Source organism: Scyliorhinus torazame, chromosome 12, assembly GCF_047496885.1.
Source record: "Scyliorhinus torazame isolate Kashiwa2021f chromosome 12, sScyTor2.1, whole genome shotgun sequence".
Lineage (NCBI taxonomy): Eukaryota > Metazoa > Chordata > Chondrichthyes > Carcharhiniformes > Scyliorhinidae > Scyliorhinus > Scyliorhinus torazame.
Genome location: NC_092718.1, coordinates 7,209,752 through 7,234,460, shown reverse-complemented (window position 1 = coordinate 7,234,460; position 24,709 = coordinate 7,209,752). Strand labels below are relative to the sequence as shown.

At 45.8% G+C, this 24,709-nt stretch overlaps 1 protein-coding gene across 1 annotated transcript in view; it reads right to left on the bottom strand.

The window, feature by feature from the left end:
• LOC140387373 (retinol dehydrogenase 12-like) overlaps nt 1–24,709 on the bottom strand; it is a 61,238-nt gene that overhangs the window by 7,641 nt on the left and 28,888 nt on the right. Inside the window, exons 2-6 of the mRNA XM_072470376.1 lie at nt 23,746–23,886; nt 23,126–23,317; nt 18,999–19,160; nt 4,859–4,975; nt 1,513–1,720 (exon numbers count right to left, since the gene is read on the bottom strand). Of these exons, the coding sequence (XP_072326477.1) occupies nt 1,513–1,720; nt 4,859–4,975; nt 18,999–19,160; nt 23,126–23,317; nt 23,746–23,886 (820 nt within the window). The remainder of the gene's footprint in view (nt 1–1,512; nt 1,721–4,858; nt 4,976–18,998; nt 19,161–23,125; nt 23,318–23,745; nt 23,887–24,709) is intronic.

The following is a 24,709-nucleotide window of genomic DNA, read 5'->3' as shown; positions in this document are numbered from 1 at the left end:
TGACATAAAAATCAAAGCCAAAGGTCCAGCAATCTCTTCCCTGGCCTCCCATAGAATCCTAGGATAAATCCCATCAGGTCCCGGGGACTTATCTATTTTCAGCCTGTCCAGAATTGCCAACACCTCTTCCCTACGTACCTCAATGCCATCTATTCTATTAGCCTGGGGCTCAGCATTCTCCTCCACAACATTATCTTTTTCCTGAGTGAATACTGACGAAAAATATTCATTTAGTATCTCGCCTATCTCTTCAGACTCCACACACAATTTCCCATCCCTGTCCTTGACTGGTCCTACTCTTTCCCTAGTCATTCGCTTATTCCTGACATACCTATAGAAAGCTTTTGGGTTTTCCTTGATCCTTCCTGCCAAATACTTCTCATGTCCCCTCCTTGCTCGTCTTAGCTCTCTCTTTAGATCCTTCCTCGCTACCTTGTAACTATCCATCGCCCCAACCGAAACTTCACACTTCATCTTCACATAGGCCTCCTTCTTCCTCTTAACAAGAGATTCCACTTCCCTGGTAAACCACGGTTCCCTCGCTCGACGCCTTCCTCCCTGTCTGACCGGTACATACTTATCAAGAACACGCAGTAGCTGATCCTTGAACAAGCTATGTAAGGGAGAGGCAATAGAGGTTATGAGCTGAATGTTCTTTTTTATGTACTTACAAGTGTCAATAGTAAGATTTTCAGATGCAAATTATAAATATTGGTGTATAGTTACACTGTCACCCCCTGGCCACATGACTGTTCATGTACATTGATCAATGTACTAATATTAATTAGTGTTGCCTTTTGGGTTACACATTCTTGGGAGACTCAGTTCTGCTCCTTAAAACTAGGTTTTCAATGGAGTCAATGTGATACACTGTTAAACTTCAGTACAGCAGCAAATTGAAAGAAAGATAGGTTTGCATTTATATAGCAGCTTTCACAAACATGTGACACTCCATATTGCATTACAGCCAGTGAAAAATATTGCAAGTGTAGTCACTGTTGCAATGTAGGAACGCACTCAAAAATGCCTACATCAAGATCCCCCAACCAGCAAGTTGGCAATGGTCACATTGATTGAAGGATAAATGATGGCTGGGACATTAGTGCAAGTTCCATTTGCTCCGTTTTGAAATAATACACCAAGATCTTTTATGTCCACCTGAACGGTCAAATGGTGCCTCAACTGAACATTATCCAAAAGAACACCTCAGTGCTGTGCTTGGTATTCATGTTTCTAGGAGAGGACTGGAGCCCATGACCTATTGCTTCAGAGGCAAAAGTTCGACCCTCTGACCCTTAGCTGGCACTGCTGGACAGGTGGTGGCAGTCTACGAAAGGCTAAAGTTAGAAGTTAATCATTTCTTTACTAGTTGCTTCATTGTTGAGTACATTAGCTCTGTTCACAGTCACAGAAATATTGACATGGATGTTGAGGACTAAACTCTTCTACCTGGCATTTTTAACTATGTCACGAAGCAGGTCACCATGATGCCCATAACGAATTCAGCCTCACCTGAAGTACTGGCCACTAACATTGTCCAATTCCTCAGCAACTGCACAGTGGATGGTTGTCTGAGCTCCTTGCCAGCGATTTTTAAAGGTGAGAGCGGTTATAGGTGTCAAGAGGACGGTCAACCATATCACTGGAGTAGACATAAAATGGCGGCCCAGATCAGTCATTATTAATCCAGGGTGGAGACAATTGGCAGTTACGCCTGTGCCTAAAATTGAGAAAGACATCATTATAAACACAGAGGCAGAATATACATAGATTTCTTGGTTCTGTTATGAGCGAGGCGTTTTCAGAACCCCAAAAACTATGGAGTTCAACCAACCTCCCCCTTTAATGCTATTGTTGCTTTTCCGAGCACACGGCTTGTTCCCTAGGTGTGGGATTACAATCATGGACACATGGGTTTTTAAACACAAAACAATGTTTATTCCATGAACTCAACTGAACCTCTTAAATAAACATTGGATCTATTAACACCCCTTACTTCAAAGATAACCCCGAAAATATTACAACACTAAGTAATCCTTCAGTTATTCCTTTCAACATCCATGAGACTTAACACCTTTAAACAGAAACACATCAGGTTAAAGGCTTTACTATTATGAGTTTAAATCACCCAATGATTCAGAGATAGTCTTTCATGGCAGAGATCACAGCAGATCCAGCTCACTGCAAAACACAGACACACACCCAAGCTCTTTTCCAAACTGAAACTTCAAAATGGCTGAACTGAGCTCAGCTCCACCCACTCTCTGACATCACTGTTTTCTTAAAGGTACATTGGTTAAACATCCATTTCTTAAAGATACTCTCATATGACAGTTCTTCAGCAACTTGATTCAAGTGGGCCTTTAAAACTTGCCAAAATTTGGCATCAATTGAACAGTTACCACCAGGGTAGAAAGAGGAAATATTTGAAACACTCTTCAGCTCAGCCTTCAACACCATTATTCCTACGAAACTCATCTCCAAACTCCGTGGCCTTGGCCTCGGCTCCTCCCTCTGCGACTGGATCCTGAACTTTCTAACCCACAGGACACAATCAGTAAGGATAGGCAACAACATCTTCTCCACGATCATCCTCAACACCGGTGCCCCACAAGGCTGTGTCCTCAGCCCCCTACTATACTCCTTATACACCTATGACTGTGTGCCCAAATTCCCCTCCAACTCGATTCTCAAATTTGCTGATGACACCACCGTAGTGGGTCGGATTTCAAATAATGACGAGACAGACCACAGGAATGAGATAGAGAATCTGGTGAACTGGTGCGACAACAATAATCTCTCCCTCAATGTCAACAAAACGAAGGAGATTGTCATCGACTTCAGGAAGCGTAGTGGAGAACATGCCCCTGTCTACATCAATAGGAACAAAGTAGAAAGGGTCGAGAGCTTCAAGTTCTTAAGTGTCCAGATCACCAACAACCTGTCCTGGTCCCCCCATGCTGACACTATAGTTAGGAAAGCCCACCAACGACTCTACTTTCTCAGAAGACTAAGGAAATTTGGCATGTCACCTACGACTCTCACCAGCGTCTACAGATGCACCATAGAAAGCATTCTTTCTGGTTGTATCACAGCTTGGTATGGATCCTGCTCTGCCCAAGACCGCAGGAAATTACAAAAGGTCGTGAATGTAGCCCAATCCATCACGCAAACCAGCCTCCCATCCATCGACTCGGTCTACAATTCCCGCTGCCTCGGAAAGGCAGCCAGCATAAGTAAGGACCCCACGCACCCCGGACATACTCTCTTCCACCTTCTTCCGTCAGGAAAAAGATACCAAAGTTTGAGGTCACATACCAACCGACTCAAGAACAGCTTCTTCCCTGCTGCCATCAACTTTTAAATGGACCTACCTCGTATTAAGTTGATCTTTTCTCTGCACCTTGCTATCACTGTAACATTATATTCTGCAGTCTCGCCTTCCTTCCCTATGCACGGTATGCATTGTTTGTACAGCATGCAAGTAATACATGGGACAATAATAAATCAAATTACATTTTTTTTTAAATCTGAGTTTGGGGTTGAGCAATGCAAGTCAGGGTTTAGTAAAATTAGCTCTTTTCTTGCATCTGTTATCGCTGACCTGGGAGCACAAAGTTCAAACACATTCCACACTCCTGCAGCGATCCTTCAACTTCAAAACGGCAAGGCCAAAAAACAATTTTAATTATTGAAGTTAATTAGATCCCAAAGGCCAATAACTTAACTTCCCAGCAGCATGGTGCCAACAATTATCAGAACTGCCCCGTGGGCCCCTCACTTCATAACAAAGACTCTCAAAGAATTCCGTTAACAGTCTTAAGACAACGTATAGTATTATAAAGTATTCACAATACAAAAACGGGCCACATCGGCCCAGCTGGTCCATGCCAGTCTTTATGCTCTTCGTGACCCTCCCTTCACCTTCATCTAACCCCATCAACATATCCTTCTATTCACAGGGCGAACTCCACCTCCTCATCCACAGAGCTGAGCTTAATGCATGCGCGGGTCCTTCCCGGAGGTGGAGGACAAATGCAAATGGTACCAGGGAGGCCTGGTCCTGTCCAAGTCTTGTTAGGTACTGGACCGCCTTTTTCGAGGCCATGTCCAAGGTTGTGGGGGTGAGGGTAGAGCCGTGCCCACTAGTGGCGGTCTTCGATGTATCGGAACAGCCATAGCGCTTTCCAGGGAGAGGGGCAGACGCCCTAGACTTTGCCTGCCCGATTGCCTGCTGGAGACTCCTGCCAAGCTGGAGATCAGCAGTGCCACCCAAGGCCACGGGCTGGCTGTCTGACCTCGCGGAATTCCTTAAATTGGAAAAGATAAAATTCTCCATTCAGAGATCGGAGGAAGGCTTTCGCCACACATGGAAGCAATTCACCAGCCTGTTCCAAGACCTGTTTCTGACCAGCAACCAATAAGGGAGGGGAGGGGGATGGAGGGCCGGGGCAAAAACAGACAACTGAAGACGAATAGAAGGCCCGGGGGTGGGGGGGGTAAAGAGGCTTTTTTGCTGCATTCCGTAATGAATTATAGAATTTACAGTGCAGAAGGAGGCCATTTGGCCCATCGAGTCTGCACCGGCTCTTGGAAAGAGCACCCTTCCCAACTGCGCACCTCCACCCTATCCCCATAACCCAGTTACCCCACTCAACACTAAGGGCTTTAGTGATGGATTTAGTGATCATCTCAAACTTATGGCCCTAGTTCTAGTCTTGCCCACGAATGGATTCATCACCTTTGAGTCTACTCGATAATCTTAAAGGCGTTTATCAGATTACCCTTCAGTCTTCTCATTTGTAGGGAAAAGAGCCGCAGCCTGTTCAACTTTTCCTGATAATTCTGCAGCACTCACCTTTTAGTTTCTTTGCCAGCTCCCTGGTGAACAGTACATTGGCCAGCTTGCTCTGACTGTAACCAACAGCAGAATCGTAGAAATTGTCCAAATTGATGTCATCAAAATGGATTTTCCCTGCATTTGAGAAAAGAATTTAAAAAAACATCTACCCACATGTTGCCTTTAGTTATTGATGAAATTAAATTGTAAAAGTGGTTGAACAAGAAGTGAATGGGTTATTTGTGCATTTCAGGTGATGCAGGTAGAATTCTCTCTACATATAATCTTTATTAGTGTCACAGGTAGGCTTACATTAACACTGCAATGAAGTTACTGTGAAAATCCCCTAGACATCACACTCGGCGCCTGTTCGGGTACACAGAGGGAGAATTAAGAATGTCCAATTCACCTCACAAGCACATCTTTCAGGACTTGTGGGAGGAAACCGGAGCACCCGGAGGAAGCCCACGCAGACACGGGGAGAACGCGCAGATTCTGCAAAGACAGTGACCCAAGCCGGGAATCGAACTCGGATCCCTGGTGCTGTGAAGCAACAGTGCTAACCACTGTGCCGCTCTAATCTTCTTACGGATCGTCAGGTCACATCTGTATCAAATCACAGTTCCCTTGATTCATTCAATGTAGCAAATGAGTTAACAAGAACTTAAATATTTTAAAATGGAGACAAAAATATATTTGCTAAAATTACAACTTGGAAACAAAAATATAAATGCTAAAATACTGCATGTATCTGAAATTTAGCATAATGTGGGGAAAATGTGAACTTGCCCACTTTGGCAGGAAGGATGGAAAAGCAGAATATTATTTAAAATGGAGAGATTGCAGAATTCGGTGGTACAGAGAGATCTTGGTGTCCAGGTACATTAATCACAGAAAGTTAGTCTACAGTAAGCTTTGTGCACGTGAAGTGGGAGACAGCCGGGTGAGGCAGCCAAAGTGGGATTGAAAGTTGGTAATTTGGAGTAGAGTGGTAATTAAAGAGGTAAGTGGTAAATCTAATTTTCCTGGGGGGTTTTTTTCAGTTGTAAGTTTAGTGTCTAAATTAGTTGGTAAAAAGGAGCTGCCCACATCCAAATAGCTGAGTGGTAGTTATCTGTAAATCACCTGAAGCCTGATTAAAAGCAAACGGTGTAAATTGCATTCTGTCATCTCAGCCCAGCTGAGCTCTACATAAGAGAGAGGCATAAGCAAAAATTGGTAATTTGGAGCAGTGTGGTAATTTGGTGCAGAGTGGGAGGAGGTGCTTTTTCCCTTTTTGTTTTGTTTTCTTTCTTCTTGCTTTGTAACTGTTAATCTGCAGGGAGAGATCCAGAGAGCATCCTAATAATAATATTTATTAGTGTCACAAGTCGGCTTACATTAACACTACAATGAAGTTACTGTGAAAAGCCCCTAGGCGCCACATTCCGGCGCCTGTTCAGGTGCACAGAGGGAGAATTTTGAATGTCCAATTCACCTAACAAGCTTGGGCAGCACGATAGCACAGTGGTTAGCACAGTTGCTTCACAGCTCCAGGATCCCAGGTTCTATTCCTGGCTTGGGTCACTGTCTGTGCAGAGTCTGCACATTCTCCTTCTGTCTGAGTGGGTTTCCTCCGGATGCTCGGTTTCCTCCCACAGTCCACAGATGGGCAGGTTAGGTGATTGGCCATGCTAAATTGCCCTTAGTGTCCAAAAAGATTGGGTGGGGTTACTGGGTTACGGAGATATGAAATGAAATGAAAATTGCTTATTGTCACAAGTAGGCTTCAAATGAAGTTACTGTGAAAAGCCCCTAGTCGCCACATTCCGGCACCTGTTCGGGGAGGCTGTTACGGGAATCGAACCGTGCTGCTGGCCTGCCTCGGTCTCTTTCAAAGCCAGCGATTTAGCCCTGCGCTAAACAGCCCCAGTTAGGGTGGAGGTGTGGGCTTAGGTGGGGTGCTCTTTCCAAAGGCCGGTGCAGACTCGATGGGCCGAATGGCCGCCTTCTGCACTGTAAATTCTATGATAAGCTCGTCTTTTGAGACTTGTGGGAGGAGACCGGAGCACTTGGACTGGGAATATAAGTGATATAAAGACCTACCTCGGGTATCTACGGAGATAAGTGAAGGTAAGAGTTTAATACATTTTCTGAAATAATTTAATTGGTGATAGAAATGTCGGTCAATGGGGTTAAATGCTGCACCTGTGAGATGTGGGAGATCCAGGACGCTTCCAACGTCTCGGACAACTATTCCTGCAAGAAGTGCACCCAATTGCAGCTCCTCCCAGACCACATGGATAGGTTGGAGCAGCAGTTCAATGCACTTAGGAGCATGAAGTGGCGGAAAGCATCATAGCAAGGGGCCGTACTGGACATAGTATTGGGGAATGAGCCCGGCCTGGCAGTCAACGTTTCAGTAGGGGAGCTGTTCGGGAACAATGAACACAATTCAGTAAGCTTTAAGGTACTGATGGATAAAGGCAAGTGCAATCCTCAGGTGAAGGTACTAAATTGGGGAAGGCTAATTACAACAATATTAGGCAGGAACTGAAGAATGTAGATTGGGAGCAGATGTTTGAGGGAAAATCAGCATCTGGCATGTGGGAGACCTTCAAGTGTAAATTGATAGGAATTCAGGACCAGCACGTTCCTGTAAGGATGAAGGATAAGTATGGCAAGTTTCGGGAATCTTGGATAACGAGAGATATTGTGAACCTGGTCAAAAAGAAAAAGGAAGCAGTTGTCAAGGCTAGGAGCACACGAAGCAAGTGTGGAATACAAGAAACGTAGAAAGAAAAAGAAACTTCAGCAAGGAGTCAGGAGGGCTAAAAGTGGTCACGAAAAGTCATTGGCCAGCTGAATTAAGGAAATTCCCACGGCTTAAAGAGAGAGAGAAAGAGGGTAGTCATGGAGAGGGTTGGCCCACTCAAGGACAGGGGAGGGGAATCTATGCATGGAACCAGAGGAAATGGGCGCGGTATTAAATGAGTATTTTGCAAGGGCAGTATGGTGGCGCAGTGGTTAGTACTGCTGCATCACGGCGCCGAGGTCCCAGATTCGATCCTGGCTCTGGGTCACTGTCCGTGTGGAATTTGCACATTCTCCCCGTGTTTGTGTGGGTTTCGCCCCCACAATCCAAAGATGCGCAGGGTAGATGGATAGGCCATGCTAAATTGCCCCTTAATTGGAAAAAATGAATTGGGTACTCAGTACTTTGCGTCATTATTCACCAAAGAGAAGGACTTGGTGCATGATGAGTCTGGGGAAGGGTGTGCAGATAATTTGGATCATGTTGAGATCAAAAAGGAGGTGGTATTGGGGGTCTTGAAAAATATTACGGTAGACAAGTTTCCCCAGAATACTGAGGAACACAAGGGAGGAAATTGCTGGGGCCTTGACAGAAATCTTTGTAATCTCACTGGCTACAGGGGAGGTCCCAGAGGATTGGAAAATAGCCAATGTTGTTCCTTTGTTTAAGAAGAGTAGCAAGGATAATCCAGGTAATTGCAGGCCAGAAATTGTTGGAGAGGATCTTTGAGACAGGATTTACTCCCACTTCAAAATAAGTGGACGTATTAGCAAGAAACAACATGGTTTTGTGAAGGGGAGGTCGTGTCTCATTAACTTGATCGAGTTTTTCGAAGAAGTGACAAAGATGATTGATGAGAGTAGGGCAGTGGATGTTGTCTACATGGACTGCAGTAAGGCCTTTGACAAGGTCCCTCATGGCAGACCGGTACAAAAGGTGAAGTCACATGGAATCAGAGGTGAGCTGGCAAGATGGATACAGAAACATAGGGCTTGGTCATAGAAGATAGAGAGTAGCTGTGGAAGGGTGCGTTTCTGAATGGAGGGCTGTGACTAGTGGTGTTTCACAGCGATCAGAGTTGGGACCTTTGCTGTTTGATATATATATTTTTTCTCTCCACCCCCCCAATTAATGGGCAATTTAGCGTGGCCAATCCACCTACCGTACACATCTTTGGATTGTGAGGGTGAAACCCACGCAGACACAGGAAGAATGTGCAAACTCCACACAGACAGTGATCCAGGGCTGGGGTTAAACCCGGATCCTCAGCGCTGTAGGCAGCAGTGCTAACCAATGCACCACTGTGCTGCCCAACGAGGGGCAAGGTTTATCGGAGATGTACGAGGCCGGGGGGAGGTAGTGGAAGCAGATACGATATTTACATTTAAGTGGCATCTTGACAAATACATGAATAGGATGGGAATAGATCATAGAATTTACAGTGCAGAAGGAGGCCATTCGGCCCATCAAGTCTGCACCAGCCCTTACAAAGAGCACCCCACTGAAGCCCACGTATCTACCCTACCCCCGTAACGCAGTAGCCCCCACTTAACATTTTTTGGACACTAAGGGCAATTTAGCATGGCCAATCCACCCAATCCGCACATCTTTGGACTGTGGGAGGAAACCAGAGTACCCGGAAGAAACCCACGCACACACGGGGAGAACATGCAGGCTCCACACAGACAGTGACCCAGCAGGGAATTGAGCCTGGGACCCTGGAGCTGTGAAGCAACTGTGCTAACCACTATGCTACCGTGCTGCCCAGAATAGAGGGATATGGTCACTGGAAGGGTAGGGGGGGTTTTAGTTCAGACAGGCAACATGGTCGTTGCAGGGTTGGAGGGCAGAAGGGCCTGTTCCTGTGCTGCAATTTTCTTTTCTTTTTTAAATAAATGTTTTATTAAAGCTTTTCCAACCAACGTTTTTACATTACAAAAATAGAAGTACAAATAATAATAAAAATAAACAAGAATTATTAAACAAAACAAGGTGGGTGTTGTCTTCCTATAAAACTTACATTATATCAAGTTTCACCCCCCCCACCTGAGCCCTCCCCCACCTGAGCACCCACCCCTCCCGAGCCCCCGCAGGATGCTGCTGCCGCCGATAATTACTGCTCCCTGAGAAAGTCAAGGAAAGGTTGCCACCGCCGGGAGAACCCCATCACGGACCCTCTCAAGGCGAACTTTATTCGCTCCAGGCTGAGGAGCCCCGCCCTATCACTAACCCAGGTCTCCACACCCAGGGGGTTCGGGTCCCTCCACATTCAGGGGGTTCGGGTCCCTCCACATTAACACATCACCCTCGCAAACGCCTGCCAGAATTCTTTAAGCGCCGGGCATGCCCAAAACATCTCAGGCACCTGTCCTCCACCCCAAAAACCTTACTCATTCTTGCCGCCGTTATATGCGCCCGATGCACCACCTTAAACTGAATTAAGCCAAGCCTGGCACATGATGAGTTCACCCTGCCCAGGGCGTCGGCCCACAGGCCCTCATCCAGCTCCTCCTCCCCCTTGCCCTTCAACTCCTCCACTGAGGCTTCCTCCACCTCCTGCAGCTCCTGATATATGTCCGACACCTTCCCCTCCCCTACCCAGATACCAGACACCACCCTGTCCTGGATCCTACGCGGGGGCAGCAACGGAAATGTCCCCACCTGTTTTCTAAGAAAGTCCCAAACCTGGAGGTACCTAAACGCATTCCCCGGGGGCAGGCCGAACTTCTCCTCCAGCGCCTGCATGCTAGGGAAAGTCCCATCTATAAACAGGTCCTCCATCCTCCTAATACTTGCCCTATACCAGCCTTGGAACCCCCCATCCATCCTACCTGAAGCAAATCTATGGTTATTCCGTATCGGGGTCCACAGAGGCCCACTCCTCCTGCCTGTGTCTCCTCCACTGCCCCCAAATCCTCAGTGCCACCGCCACCACTGGACTGGAGGTGCTGTGCTGTAATTTTCTTTGTTCGTAGATAAAATAAGTGATTAGGAGGGAAAATGGAATGTTGGCCTTTATTACAAGAATAGAATATAAAAGTTGGCAGGTTTTACTGCAGTATTACAGGGTCTTGGCGAGACCACATGTGGAACAGTGTGTACAGTTTTGATCTCTATAAAAAATTGTGTTAGCAGTTCAGAAAGGTTCACTCGAGCCATTCCTGGGCTGGATATCTTATGAAGAAAGATTTGACAGGCTGGGCCTACACTCGTTGGAGTTTAGAAGAATAAGAGGGGGTCTTATTGAAACATGCAGGATCATGAGGGTCTTCGTTAGGGTGCATTCCAGGAGGATATTCCCACTTGTGGGAGAGACCTGAGGCATGGGACACCGTTTCAGAATAAGAGGTCTCCCGTTTGAGACAGGGAGACATTTCTTTCAAAGGGTCATTTAGTCTGTGGAATTTATTTCCTCAGTGAGCAGTCGAGGCTGGGTCATTGAATACATTCAAGGCTGAGTTAGATAGATGTTTGATTAGGGAGTCAAAGGTTATGGGACAGACAGGAAAGTGGAGTCTTATTGAATGGGGAGCAGGCTAAAAGGAGCAGAGGCAGGCCACTCGGCCCATCAAACATGCTCCGTCATTTAATAAGAGCATGGCCGCTGTAGCACAGTTGCTGCACAGCTCAGGATCCCAGGTTCGACTCCCGGCTTGGGTCACTGTCTGTGCGGAGTCTGCCCCTCCTCGAATGGGTTTCCTCCCACAGTCCAAAGATGGGCATGTTAGGTGGATTGGCTATGCTAAATTGTCCCTTAGTGTTCAAAAAAGGTTAGGTGGGGTTACAGGGATACATACGCTGGAGGTGTAGGGATACGTTGGAGGTATGGGCTTAGGTAGGGTGCTCTTTCCAAGGGCCGGTGCAGACTCGATGGGCCGAATGGCCTCCTTCTGCACTGTAAATTCTATGATTCTATGACAGCAACGTTAAATCTGCACCCCGCCTACCCCCAATAACCTTCCTTGCTTACCAAGAACCTACCGACCTCTGCCTTACAAATATTCCAATTCTCTGCTTCCACCACCTTTTCGGGAAGAAAGTTCCAGGGACCTACTAGCCTCAAAGAAAATATTTTGCCTCATCTCCATTTTAAATGGGCAACTCCTTATTTTTTAAGGCAGTTCTAGATTCTCCCACACGAGGAAACATCCTCTCCACATCAACCCTGTCAAGACCCCTCAGGATCTTATTATGTTTCAATCAGTTTGGCTCTCACTCTTCTAAACTCCAGCGGAAGTCCAGCCTGTCTAACCTTTCCTCAAAAGACAACCTGCCCAATCCTTGTAATAGTTTAGTAAACCTTCTCAGAACTACTCCCGAAGCATTTACATCTTTCCTTAAATAAGGTGACCATTGTACAAAATACTCCAGATGTGGTCTCACTAGTGCCCTGTACAACTGAACCATAACCCCCCCTACTTTTGTATTCAATTTCCCTCTTAAGTGATAACATTCAATTAGCTTTCCTAATTGCTTACTGATTGGTGGCATGGTAGCACAGTGGTTAGCTCTGCTGCTTCACAGCGCCAGGGTCCCAGGTTCGATTCCCAGCTTGGGTCACTGTCTGTGCAGAGTCTGCAAGTTCTCCCCGTGTCTGCGTGGGTTCTCTCCGGGTGCTCTGGCTTCCTCCCACAAGTCCCGAAAGATGTGCTATACGGTGAATTGTTTCGGCCCATTGAGTCTGCACCGACTCTTGGAAAGGGCACCCTACCCAAGGTCAACACCTCCACCCTATCCCCATAACCCAGTAACCCCACCCAACACTAAGGACAATTTTGGACACTAAGGGCAATTTATCATGGCCAATCCACCTAACCCGCACAACTTTGGACTGTGGGAGGAAACGGGAGCACCCGGAGGAAACCCACGCACACACGGGGGGGATGTGCAGACTCCGCACAGTGACCCAAGCCGGAATCGAACCTGGGACCCTGGAGCTGTGAAGCAATTGTGCTATCCACAATGCTACTTGTGCTGCCCACAATTGGACATTCTGAATTCTCCCTGTGTACCCGAACAGGCGCCGGAATGTGGCGACGAGGGGATTTTCACAGTAACTTAATTGCAGTGTTAATGTAATCCTACTTGCGACAATAATAAAGATTATCTGCATATTAACCTTTTGCGATTTACGTGCCAAAATACCCATATACCTTTGCATGTCAGAACTCTGCAATCCCTCACCATTTGGCTATGCTTCTCTTTTATTCTTCCTGTCAAATTTGACAATTTCTCACATTAAACTCCATTTGCCAGATCTTTGCCCACTCACTTAACTTAACAATATTTTTTTGTAGCCTTATGTGCTCTTCACAACTTACTTTCCTACCTGTCTGTGTCATCTGCAAATTTGACAACTATCCCATCCATCCCTTCATCCAAGTCATTTATATGTAAATGGTAAACTGTTGGGGTCTTAGCACTGATCCCTGTGGCACGCCATGCGTTACATCGTGCCAATCTGAAAAATACTCATTTATGCCTACTTTCAGCTTTCTGTTAGCCAGCCAATCTTCTATCCATGTCCCCCATACCAGGAGATCTTATTTTCCATAATAAGCTTTGATGTGACACTTGGTCAAATGCCTTCTGGAAATCTAAGTACAGTACACCCACTGATACCCCTTTATCCACAGCACATGTTACATCCTCAAAGATTTTCATTTAATTGGTTGATCATGATTTCCCTTTCACAAAACCATGCTGACTCTGCCTGATTACCTTTAACTTATCTACGTGCTCTGCTATAGCTTCTTTAATAATAGCTTCTAATATTTTCCCCATGACAGATATTAGGCTAATTGGCCTTTTCCTGCTTTCCGTCCCCTTCCCTTTTGAATTATGAGGTTGCATTTGCCATCGCCCAATCTAATGGAATCTTCCCAGAATCCAGGGAAGTTTCAGAAAGTTAAAACTAATACATCAACTAATATCTCAACAGCGACTTATTTTTAGACCCTAGATTGAAATACATCAGGATCTAGCCACTTGCCCCACCCTCAGCTCCAATGTACTGAGTACCACACTTCTGGGTGTTTGAAATGTTTCCGAGTTCCTCAGGAGGGAGATAAAAAAGTGAGAAGTACAGAGCAGTTAGCCTAACATCAGTGTGGGGGAAGATGCTGGAGTCTATTATAAAAGGCGTGATAACAGCACATTTGGAAAGCATTAGCGGGATTGGACAAAGCCAGCATGAGTTATGAAAGACAAATCATGCTTAACAAATCTACTGAGTGTTTTCAGGATGTATCTAGTAGAATTGATAAGGGAGAGCCAGTAGATGTGGTGTATTTGGACTTTCAGAAAGCTTTTGAAAAGATCCCTCACAAGAGGCGAAAGGGCAAAATTAACGCAAAAGGGATTGAGGGTAATGTATTGGCATGGATCGAGAATTGGTTAACAGACAGGAAACAGAGAGTGGGAATAAATGGGTCTTTTTCCGAGTGGCAGGCAGTGACTAGTGGGTACCGCAGGGATCAGAGCTTGGGCCCCAGCTTTTCACGGTATAATTGACCTGGATGATGGAACCAAATGTAACATTTTCCAAGTTTGCTGGCGACATCGAACTGGGCAGAATTGAAAGTTGTGAGGAGGACGCAAGGAGGCTTCAAGGTAATTTAGGAAGTTGAGTGAGTGGGCAAACACATGGCAGATGCAATATAATGTGGCTAAATGTGAAGTTTCCCACTTTGATGTCAAACACAAAGGTAGAATTTTATTTAAATGGTGATGTATTGGGAAGTGTGGCTATAAAGAGGGATCTGGGTTCCCTGTACACCAGTCAATGAAGAGGCAGGTGCAGCAAGCAATTGGGAAGGCAAAATGTGACGTTCGCCTTCATTGCAAGAGGTTTTGAGTTCAGAAGTAGGGATGTCTTACTGCAGTTATACAGGACCTGGAATATTGCGAGCAGTTTCACGTGTTTCAAAAGGAGCACTAATCGGCACCAGCGCGACCACTTGCTGGGGAGGCCGTTAAATCACGGGAGGTTGGACGATAGGGGGTGGCTCCCGTTAACTGTATGGAAATCAAGCTTAAGTGGTGATAATTGGTTTCCCGCCACACTATGGCGAGATTCCGATTTTGCCTACGAGAGCAGGCCGGTTGCATTGCAGACTGTTTGGCACCTGGTGCGGTTCCCGTTTTCAGCCTCTCCCGCTATTCACCGGCCTCGTTTAGCTTGAGCGAGAGCGCAGCGTGGCCGGAGAATCGCGCCGAGTGTGTGTGCGCGAGAGAGTGAATGAGTGTTTGAGAGAGAGTGTGAAACTGAGTACGAGTGTGAGAGTTTGTGTGAGAGTGAGTATGAATGTGAGTGTTAGTGGGAGTGTGTGTGTGTGAGAGAGAAAGAGAGAGAGAGAGAGAGAGAGAGAGAGAGCGCGCGAGTGCGAGAGTTTTCACGCATCTGAAAATCAGGTTGACAATCTCTAACATGCAGCGGAATCTTCCGGTTCCGCGAGGAGTGGGCTCTTAATTTAGCAGGTGGTAAAAAAGCTTTAGCATCTCATGCAAACTCATTAAGGTCCACCTCATTAGATTGAAGTTCGCATCCGAATTACTTTGCCTGCCAGTGAGAATTGAGAACGTTCAGTTTTACGATTGTATATAAACAGCAGCCGCCTGACGAACTTCTGCTCTTCCACCACAATGAGGTCAGCAGATGCTGCTTTCTCCATCTTGTGGGGACCTCCCAGCACTCCACTCGTATCGAGTGCTGTTAGCTTAAGTGGTGATGATTGGTTTCTCGCCACACTACAGTGAGATCATAATTTCACCGATGGGAGTGCGGCGGTTGCAAACTCTTTGGTGCCTGGTGCGGTTCTCGTTTTCGGCCTCTCCGTCTATTCACCAGCCTCGTTTCGCTTGAATCGCGCACATAATTTCCAAGTCAGGAAGATAAAGGAGATCCCAGGTCTCAGCTGAATTAACTAACTTTGGCTAATGCAAAAGCAAATGTGATGCGAGAAAAACTTATTCACACAGCGAATGGTTCAGGTCTGTAACGCACTGCCTGGAAGTGTGGTGGAGGCTGGTTCAATGAAGGCATTCGAGAGGGCATTAGATGGTACATTGAATAGGAACAATGTGGAGGGTTACAGAGAAAAGCAGGGAATGGTACAAAGTCATATTGCTGACTTGGAAAGCCAGTGCAGACACGGTGGGTCAAATGGACTCCTTCTGTGCCATCACAATTCTGTGAAGTATTTTAGGGACAGGTCCTTGGAAACAATTAACCGGTGAAGATCTTACAGGAAGCTCCAGACTATTTTCAGACAACTCACATATGTATACATGCCTTAGTGTGATAGCAATCTTTCCCAAGGCAAAAGATTGCACGCTTAAGCCCACTCTAATACCTTGGAGCATAGCCCAAGCTGACACTCTCAATACCAATACTTAAGCAATGCTGCACTATCCGAGGGGCCAGCTTTTGAAAGTGATGTTAAACCAAGTCCTGTCCGCCCTTTCATGGACACAAATCACAACGCTATTTTGAAAAAGAGCACAAGAGTTTTACTAAGTATTTATCCCTCAGCCCATCACTAAAATAAAAAGTGTCCAGGGAGCACTATAAATAGCACATGACCCTGTCCCTTGATATAATGACCACATCTCAGATTTAGGACAGGCAATTCCAGCAGCTTCAGGAATTTCCGCACTTGTACTGTTTCCCCTTCTTTGCTTCCGCCGACCTAGTTAAAAAAGACAAAATATTTTCCATGGCTTACAGCAAAAAGTAGGTTAATTGAAATGGTTCCTCAGTCCACCTTGTTGGACTGGAGGAATTCTGTCAAGTCTCACTGGAAAGGAGGTTCTCAAATCCCTCACCGCCTGAAAAGGGGACCACATACTCAGCACACAACTGAAACATCCTAATCTACTTGTTAACATCTTTGGATTGTACCCTCTCTCCCTTGCCAGTACAGGATGGAGGTTTTTAATCAAACACTAAAGTAGGCTTCAGAGTTCATTTACTGGATTCACTTAAAGTTGTAGTTTAATCTCAAGGACACAAGAGAGGAGAGATTTTTCATTACTGGAAGCTAAGGGCATGAAAGCAGAGATTATAGTGGAAAATAATTGGAGTTGGTATCAAGGGGTAGCACGGTAGCACAGTGGTTAGCACTGTTGCTTCACAGCTCCAGGATCCTAGGTTCAATTCCCGCTTGGGTCACTGTCTGTGCGGAGTCTGCACGTTCTCAATGTCTGCGTGGGTTTCCTCCGGGTGCTCCGGTTTTCTCCCACAAGTCCTGAAAGACGTGCTGTTAGGTAACTTGGACATTCTGAATTCTCCCTCAGTGTACCCGAACAGGCGCCGGAGTGTGGTGACTAGGGGATTTTCACAGTAACTTCATTGCAGCGTTAATGTAAGCCCATTTGTGACAATAAATATTATAAAAAGGGCACAAGGGAAGGTTTATTTGATAAATATATCAAGAGAAAGTTTTAAAGAGAAAGTGATCCAATTAGCCTAAGATGTAGGAGCACGAGTAGGTCATACTGGCCTTAAATCTGGTCACCCACTAATCATAATATTCGAGTTGATCTTTGGCCTCAGCTCCACTTTCCTGGCCCAGTACCCGTTTCACATCCAGTGATCTCAGGCGTGATCCACCGCTGTGCAGGGTTGAGGGTTTCAAAATTACAACCCTCCGAGACAACACATTACTCATCTCAATCCAAAATGGTCAGCTATGCCTCCCAGTTCCAGATTGTCAGGTCAGGGGAAATAGTCTCTCAGATTCTACCCGGTCAAGTCCTTTCAGAACTTTATACATCAATGAGACCAACCTGTTATTCATCCAAGCTCCAGAGAATACAGGCCCATCGCACTCTCTCCTCACTTGTCCAATCCAGTAAACTTCCATACATATCTCCGCGCTGTTGTGTAAAACCCCTTGTTTTGCACCTTATTGAAAGCCTTTTGAAAATCTACAATTACAACATCCACTGATTCCCCCTTATTTACCCTGCCGGTTACACCTTCAAAAAATTAATATTTGTCAAATATGATTTCTCTTTCATAATGTGGAGATGCCGGTGTTGGACTGGGGTGAGCACGATCTCTTTCATAAGGTCGTGATGACTCTGAAAATCTTAAACTGACTTGGAAAAGTGCCCGGTTACCATATCCCTAATGATAAATTCTAGCATTTCCCTACCGTTGATGCCTAAGGAACAAGGCTCCAACCCTGCTTTTGGTTTGTTGTGTTCTGAAGCTTACTGTAATCCCCGAGTATGTGCAATTTAAAAAAAAACGAAATAAAGTTCACCATCACTCGAACTCTTGCCACATTTTAATCCCAAATCTTGGAAATCCTGTAATTGCTGTGACAACAAAACCCAAATAAAACTAATTAAGTCACATCAGAAATAACCTGTTTACTTCAAAAGTGGCTGCATCCAACCTTGAAGAAAGAATAAACTTCACTCAGAACAATGTCCCAAGAGGATTCTCTTCAAAAGAGTTTCAAATGATGCACGTTAGCAGAAACTTTATCAAGTTCCACAGCAGCAACTCTTGTGGTCTTTTCAACTTGTGCGTTTTTCAAGGGCTCATCAGCAGCGTGCAAATTTTTCAGATTCTCAGCAGGTCGCAGTTTTACAAAGCATCAAACCAGCTAGTTTACTGTATTCGCTGACGTATATTTGCAAGGTCTCTGTCCTTGCTAGTCACCATCATGCTTTCTCAGCTCTCTCTGCTGGGTTACAATTCCAGAGGTACCATTATTCATGGTAGAGTTCAACAATAATTGTCAGCATAGAATCATAGAATTTACAGTGCAGAAGGAGGCCATTTGGCCCATCGAGTCTACACCGGCCCTTGGAAAAAAGCACCCTACTTAAGCCCACGCCGCCACCCTATCCCCGTAACCCAGTAACCCCACCGAACCTTTTGGACACTAAGGGTAATTTAACATGGCCAATCCATCTCACCCGCACATCTTTGGACTGTGGAAGGAAACCGGAGCACCCACGCAGACACGGGGAGAACGTGCAGACTCCGCACAGACAGTGACCCAAGCCAGGAATCGAACCTGGGATCCTGAAGCTGTGAAGCAAATGCGCTAACCACTGTGCTGCCGTGCTGCCCCAGGCAGGCTGTTCAACCAAAGGGGTCATCACAGCAGAACCAGATCCAATCCACCATTATGTCCTATGTTCCTATTAATCAAGGGTTGTTGAATACGGATGAAGAGCCTATTTCTCACATCCCACCTCCTAGTTCCCACCATCCAAAATGCCAGCTAGAAACATGACTTCTGTCTCCAAGAGCAGTTAAATAAGAATGGTTGGGAGGGATAGCATGAACTTTCCTGGTCTACAGCTGGGCACGATGCCACCACAAGCCGACAGTAAACTCACCGCGAGAGTGCGCTAAACTGGCCACTGTAACAATCCGGCTAGGTGCCGACTTCTTCAACAGGTCCAGCAGGAGGTTGGTCAGCAGAAAATGACCCAGGTGATTGACTCCAAACTGCATCTCAAAACCATCCTCAGTCTTCCACTTGGGGCACCACATGATACCTGGGGGCACAAGTGGAAAAAGTCACACGAGAACGCATGAGAAGGTGCATTCTGAGCACTAGTCAAGGGGCACGAAACCTGGAGCAAAATGCACATCAGCTTTGGACTGCAACATCCCATGTGTTCAAGATTGTTTCTAATAAAATCAGGGAAGGAAAAAAAAAAAACCATGTCAACGTTGCATTGAAAGGAAGCTGGAGCTGTGGGTTCTGTGTACAGAAAGGCTGTAAAATCTTCACCGAGCGATTGCTGCACTCTTCAGGTAAGGTGTTAAACTGAGGCCTTGTTTACCTTGTCAAGCAGATGGAAAAGATCTCGTGTTACTACAAGAGTTGTGCAGTCCTCGTGTTCCATCTAGAATGTAAACTTCAATCGACATCATGAAAATTAAGATCGTCATTTTTCTCATGGGGAGTCCTTGTTGTGGACAAGTTACTAATGGCCTACATTTTTCAGTAGTAATGACAGCAGAACGCTCACAATTAATGAGGTGTAACTGGGGTTTAAATGGTGGAATATTTTCATAATTTAGCACAGCTGGTTTAGCACAGTGGGCTAACCAGCTGACTTGTAATGTCAAACAAGGCCAGCAGCGCGGGTTCAATTCCCGTACCGGCCTCCCCGAACAGGCGCCGGAATGTGGCGACTAGGGGCTTTTCACAGTAACTTCATTGAAGCCTACTTGTGACAATAAGTGATTATTATTATTTATTAATGAATGCTGGAAAAATCTCTCTGGCTGATTAAGGTCATATTTGTGGAATGCCAAATTTTCCCATGATATTAAAAAATCATATTTTTAAAGTAATTACATATATTTTAAAGGTTTATGATATTTCAACTTCTATCAATATTCTGGGGGTTACCATTGATCAGAAACTGAACTGGACTAGCCACATTAATACTAATCAGAGCAGTTCAAAGGCTAAGAATCCTACTTCCGATGGAAACTAAAGAAATTTGGCATGTCTGCATCAACTCTCAAACTTCTACAGATGTGCCATAGAGAGCATCCTATCCGGCTGCATCACAGCCTGGTATGGCAACTGCTCGGCCCAAGGCAAGAAACTGCAGTGTGGTGAAGTCAGCCCAACGCATCACACAAACTTGCCACTCTCCCATTGATTCTGTCTACACCTCCCGCTGCCTCAGGAAGGCAGACAGCATTATCAGAGACCCCTCCCACCCAGGCATTGCCTTCTTCCAGACCCTTCCATCAGGCAGAAGGTACAGGAGTCTGAAGACCCGCACATCCAGACATAGGAACAGCTTCTTCCCCACAGCTACAAGACTCCTCAACGACTCCACCTCGGACTGATCTGTTCCGTGTAAGAACACTATTCACGACGCCCTATGCTGCTCTTGCTCATGTATTTGCTTTGTTTGGCCCCTTGTTTCGCACTGTAACCAATCACTGTTTGTCGATGTACCATTTGTCAATATTCTCTGTTGATTATTCTTTTGTCTACTATGTACTACTATGGCTACAGGAATAGTGCCAGAGGACTGGAGGACAGCAAATGTGGTCCCTTTGTTCAAAAAGGGGAGCAGAGACAACCCCGGCAACTATAGACCGGTGAGCCTCACGTCTGTAGTGGGTAAAGTCTTGGAGGGGATTATAAGGGACAAGATTTATAATCATCTAGATAGGAATGATATGATCAGGGATAGTCAGCATGGCTTTGTGAAGGGTAGGTCATGCCTCACAAACCTTATTGAGTTCTTTGAGAAGGTGACTGAACAGGTAGACGAGGGTAGAGCAGTTGATGTGGTGTATATGGATTTCAGCAAAGCGTTTGATAAGGTTCCCCACGGTAGGCTATTGCAAAAAATACGGAGGCTGGGGATTGAGGGTGATTTAGAGATGTGGATCAGAAATTGGCTAGCTGAAAGAAGACAGAGGGTGGTGGTTGATGGGAAATGTTCAGAATGGAGTACAGTCACAAGTGGAGTACCACAAGGATCTGTTCTGGGGCCGTTGCTGTTTGTCATTTTTATCAATGACCTAGAGGAAGGCACAGAAGGGTGGGTGAGTAAATTTGCAGATGATACTAAAGTCGGTGGTGTTGTCGATAGTGTGGAAGGATGTAGCAGGTTACAGAGGGATATAGATAAGCTGCAGAGCTGGGCTGAGAGGTGGCAAATGGAGTTTAATGTAGAGAAGTGTGAGGTGATTCACTTTGGAAGGAATAACAGGAATGCGGAATATTTGGCTAATGGTAAAGTTCTTGAAAGTGTGGCTGAGCAGAGGGATCTAGGTGTCCATGTACATAGATCCCTGAAAGTTGCCACCCAGGTTGATAGGGTTGTGAAGAAGGCCTATGGAGTGTTGGCCTTTATTGGTAGAGGGATTGAGTTCCGGAGTCGGGAGGTCATGTTGCAGCTGTACAGAACTCTGGTCCGGCCGCATTTGGAGTATTGCGTACAGTTCTGGTCACCGCATTATAGGAAGGACGTGGAGGCTTTGGAGCGGGTGCAGAGGAGATTTACCAGGATGTTGCCTGGTATGGAGGGAAAATCTTATGAGGAAAGGCTGACGGACTTGAGGTTGTTTTCGTTGGAGAGAAGAAGGCTAAGGGGAGTCTTAATAGAGGCATACAAAATGATCAGGGGGTTGGATAGGGTGGACAGTGAGAGCCTTCTCCCGCGGATGGATATGGCTGGCACGAGGGGACATAACTTTAAACTGAGGGGTAATAGATATAGGACAGAGGTCAGAGGTAGGTTCTTTACGCAAAGAGTAGTGAGGCCGTGGAATGCCCTACCTGCTACAGTAGTGAACTCGCCAACATTGAGGGCATTTAAAAGTTTATTGGATAAACATATGGATGATAATGGCATAGTGTAGGTTAGATGGCTTTTGTTTCGGTGCAACATCGTGGGCCGAAGGGCCTGTACTGCGCTGTATTGTTCTATGTTCTATGTACGTACTGTGTACATTCCCTCGGCCACAGAAAAATACTTTTCACTGTACTTCGGTACATGGGACAATAGATCAAATCAAATAAAAATAAAATCCTACAGTGGGTAACTCACCTCCTGACCCCCTCCCCCCCCAAAGCCTGTCCACCATCTACAAGGCACATATCAATAGTGTAATGGGATACTCTCCACTTGCCTGGATGAGTGAAGTTCCAACAACACTCAAGAAGCTCAACGCCATCCAGGACAAAGCAGTCCGCTTGATTGCTCCCCTTCCACAAACATTCACTCCCTTCACCACTGACGTGTGTACCATCTACAAGATGCACTGCAGTAACTCACCAAGGTTTCTTAGGCAGCACCTCCCAAACCCATGACCACTATCATCTAGAAGGACAAGAGCACCAGATACCTAGGAACCCCTCCACCTGGAGGTTCCCCTCCAAGTCACTCACCACCCCGACTTGGAAACATATTGCAGTTCCTTCACTGTCTCTGGGTCAACATCCTGGAACTCCCTCCCTAACAGCACAGGAGGTGTACCTACACCTCAGGGACTGCAGCAGTTCAAGAAGGCAGCTCACTACCACCTTCAGGTGGGCAACTAGGGATGGGCAATAAATAATGGCCTAACCAGCGACGCCCACATCCCGTAAATTATTATTTTTTTTAAATTCTAGCTTCATGTGTATCTCACAATCACTTATTTTGCTCTTTGTAAAACTTAAATTAAAAGCTTAGGATTGCGGTTTTTGACAATACTTGATTGGATGCCATCATTGCAACTGGATGGCTGGAGATCACTTGACCTGGTGTCAAATTTAAACAAATATCAGGCGGGCAATCCACACCGCAGGGATCGCGAGATCTTTGTGGACAGTTTTCTTCCAGTCCGCAGCCGGTGCGACCAGTTCACCCCTGACCACGAAATCCAGGCAATTGTGTAAGACAACCACGGCAGCCAAAAGAATTTCAAAAGCCCCGAAGATGCAAAAAGGTTTCAAATGGACAAAATTGTTTTGCATCTTTCATTTGCTTCTTACCAGCATTGTTGATGAGAATGTCCAGGTGCGTTTCAGTTTCTGTAATTCTGTCAACGAATGAACGCACAGACTGAAGTGAAGCCAGATCCAGTTTCTGCACCAGGACATTTCCATTCCCACTGTCTTTCCTGATCTCATCTGCTGCCTTGCTGGCTTTTTCCAAATCCCGGCAAGCTAATATCACACGAGCCCCTGGAAACACAAAGCGAGAAAGAATGCTAGCCTTTCTCATATAATTAAACCACCACTTACAGCAAAATAGCACAAGATACATTTTTCTCTTCAAGTATTTAATACAAGCAAAGTCATCCCAGAATTGGGAACCCAGAGATCAGTCAGCGAGCATACATTCCAGCAGGCTCTTCGGACATTACAATAGTGACAAAACTTACTTAATCAGTGGTACAGCACTTTCTGGAGTGCTTTTCATTTCCTAAAGGAACAATGCAGTAACAGGGCATGCAGGCTTAATGACTGCAAAATTCGAAGTGGTTCACCATTAACCAGAAATGTACTTTCACTCTCAGGCCGTCAAATATTAGTTGCCGTGCATGTTGGCATGTATAAAAAGACAAATAGTCAGACACAAAGCAAAATACTGCAGTTAAGGGCAGGATTACCTCTCTGAGCAAGGTTCTTGGCCGTTTCCTTTCCAATTCCAGTATTAGCACCAGTGATGATCACCGTTTTTCCATCCAGTCGCGCTTTACTCTTACAAACCCCACCAGAAAACCATCGCCGTAGAAGAATGAGTCCAATTCCTACAGAATCATTAAGACAATAGGTCAGTCATCACTAATCTTTCCTGCATACTCACAGTTATAAGAGTTTTACAACTAGTGGAGGAGGGAGTGGACCCGGACCCTTTGGTGGCGATATTTGGGCTTTGAGAAAGCCGGAGCTCATGGAGAGGAGGAAGGCCGATGTCTTGGCCCTCGCCTCTCTGATTGCATGGCGACGAATTTTGCTGGAGTGGCGGTCGGCATCGTCACAGGGGGTAGCAGCTTGGTTGGGTGACCTGTACGACTTCCTGCAGTTAGAGAAGATAAAGTATGAGTTAAGGGACTCAGCAGGGGAGTTTGAAAAAGGGTGGGGGATGTTTGTGACCGTGTTTGAGGAGCTGTTCGTCACAGGAGGGGGGCGGGTGAAAAAGGAGAAAAATCTGTACGAACTGTATAGTTGATTGTTGGGAAGAATGTTTCCCGGGGTGTTTATTTGCTGTAACCTACTTTGATACAAGTTTGAATAAAATGCGTTTTAAAAAAATATAAAGTAAAATAAGTGTTTTACAACATGGAAAGAGGCCCTTTGGCCCAGCGTGCCTGTGCTGCCATCAAGCACTTAACTACTCAAATCCCATTTTCCAGCACTTGGTCAGTAGTGTCTACTACAGTGTCTCAATTTTTTAAAAAAATTTGTTCTTGAGATGTGGGCGTCGCTGGGCTGGGTCGGCATTTGTTGCCCATCCCTAATTGCCCTTGAACTGAGTGGCTTGCTCGGCCATTTCAGTGGGGACCAGCCAAGAGTCGGCCGCATTGCTGTGGGTCTGGAGTCACACGTAGACAGACCGGGTAAGGACAGCAG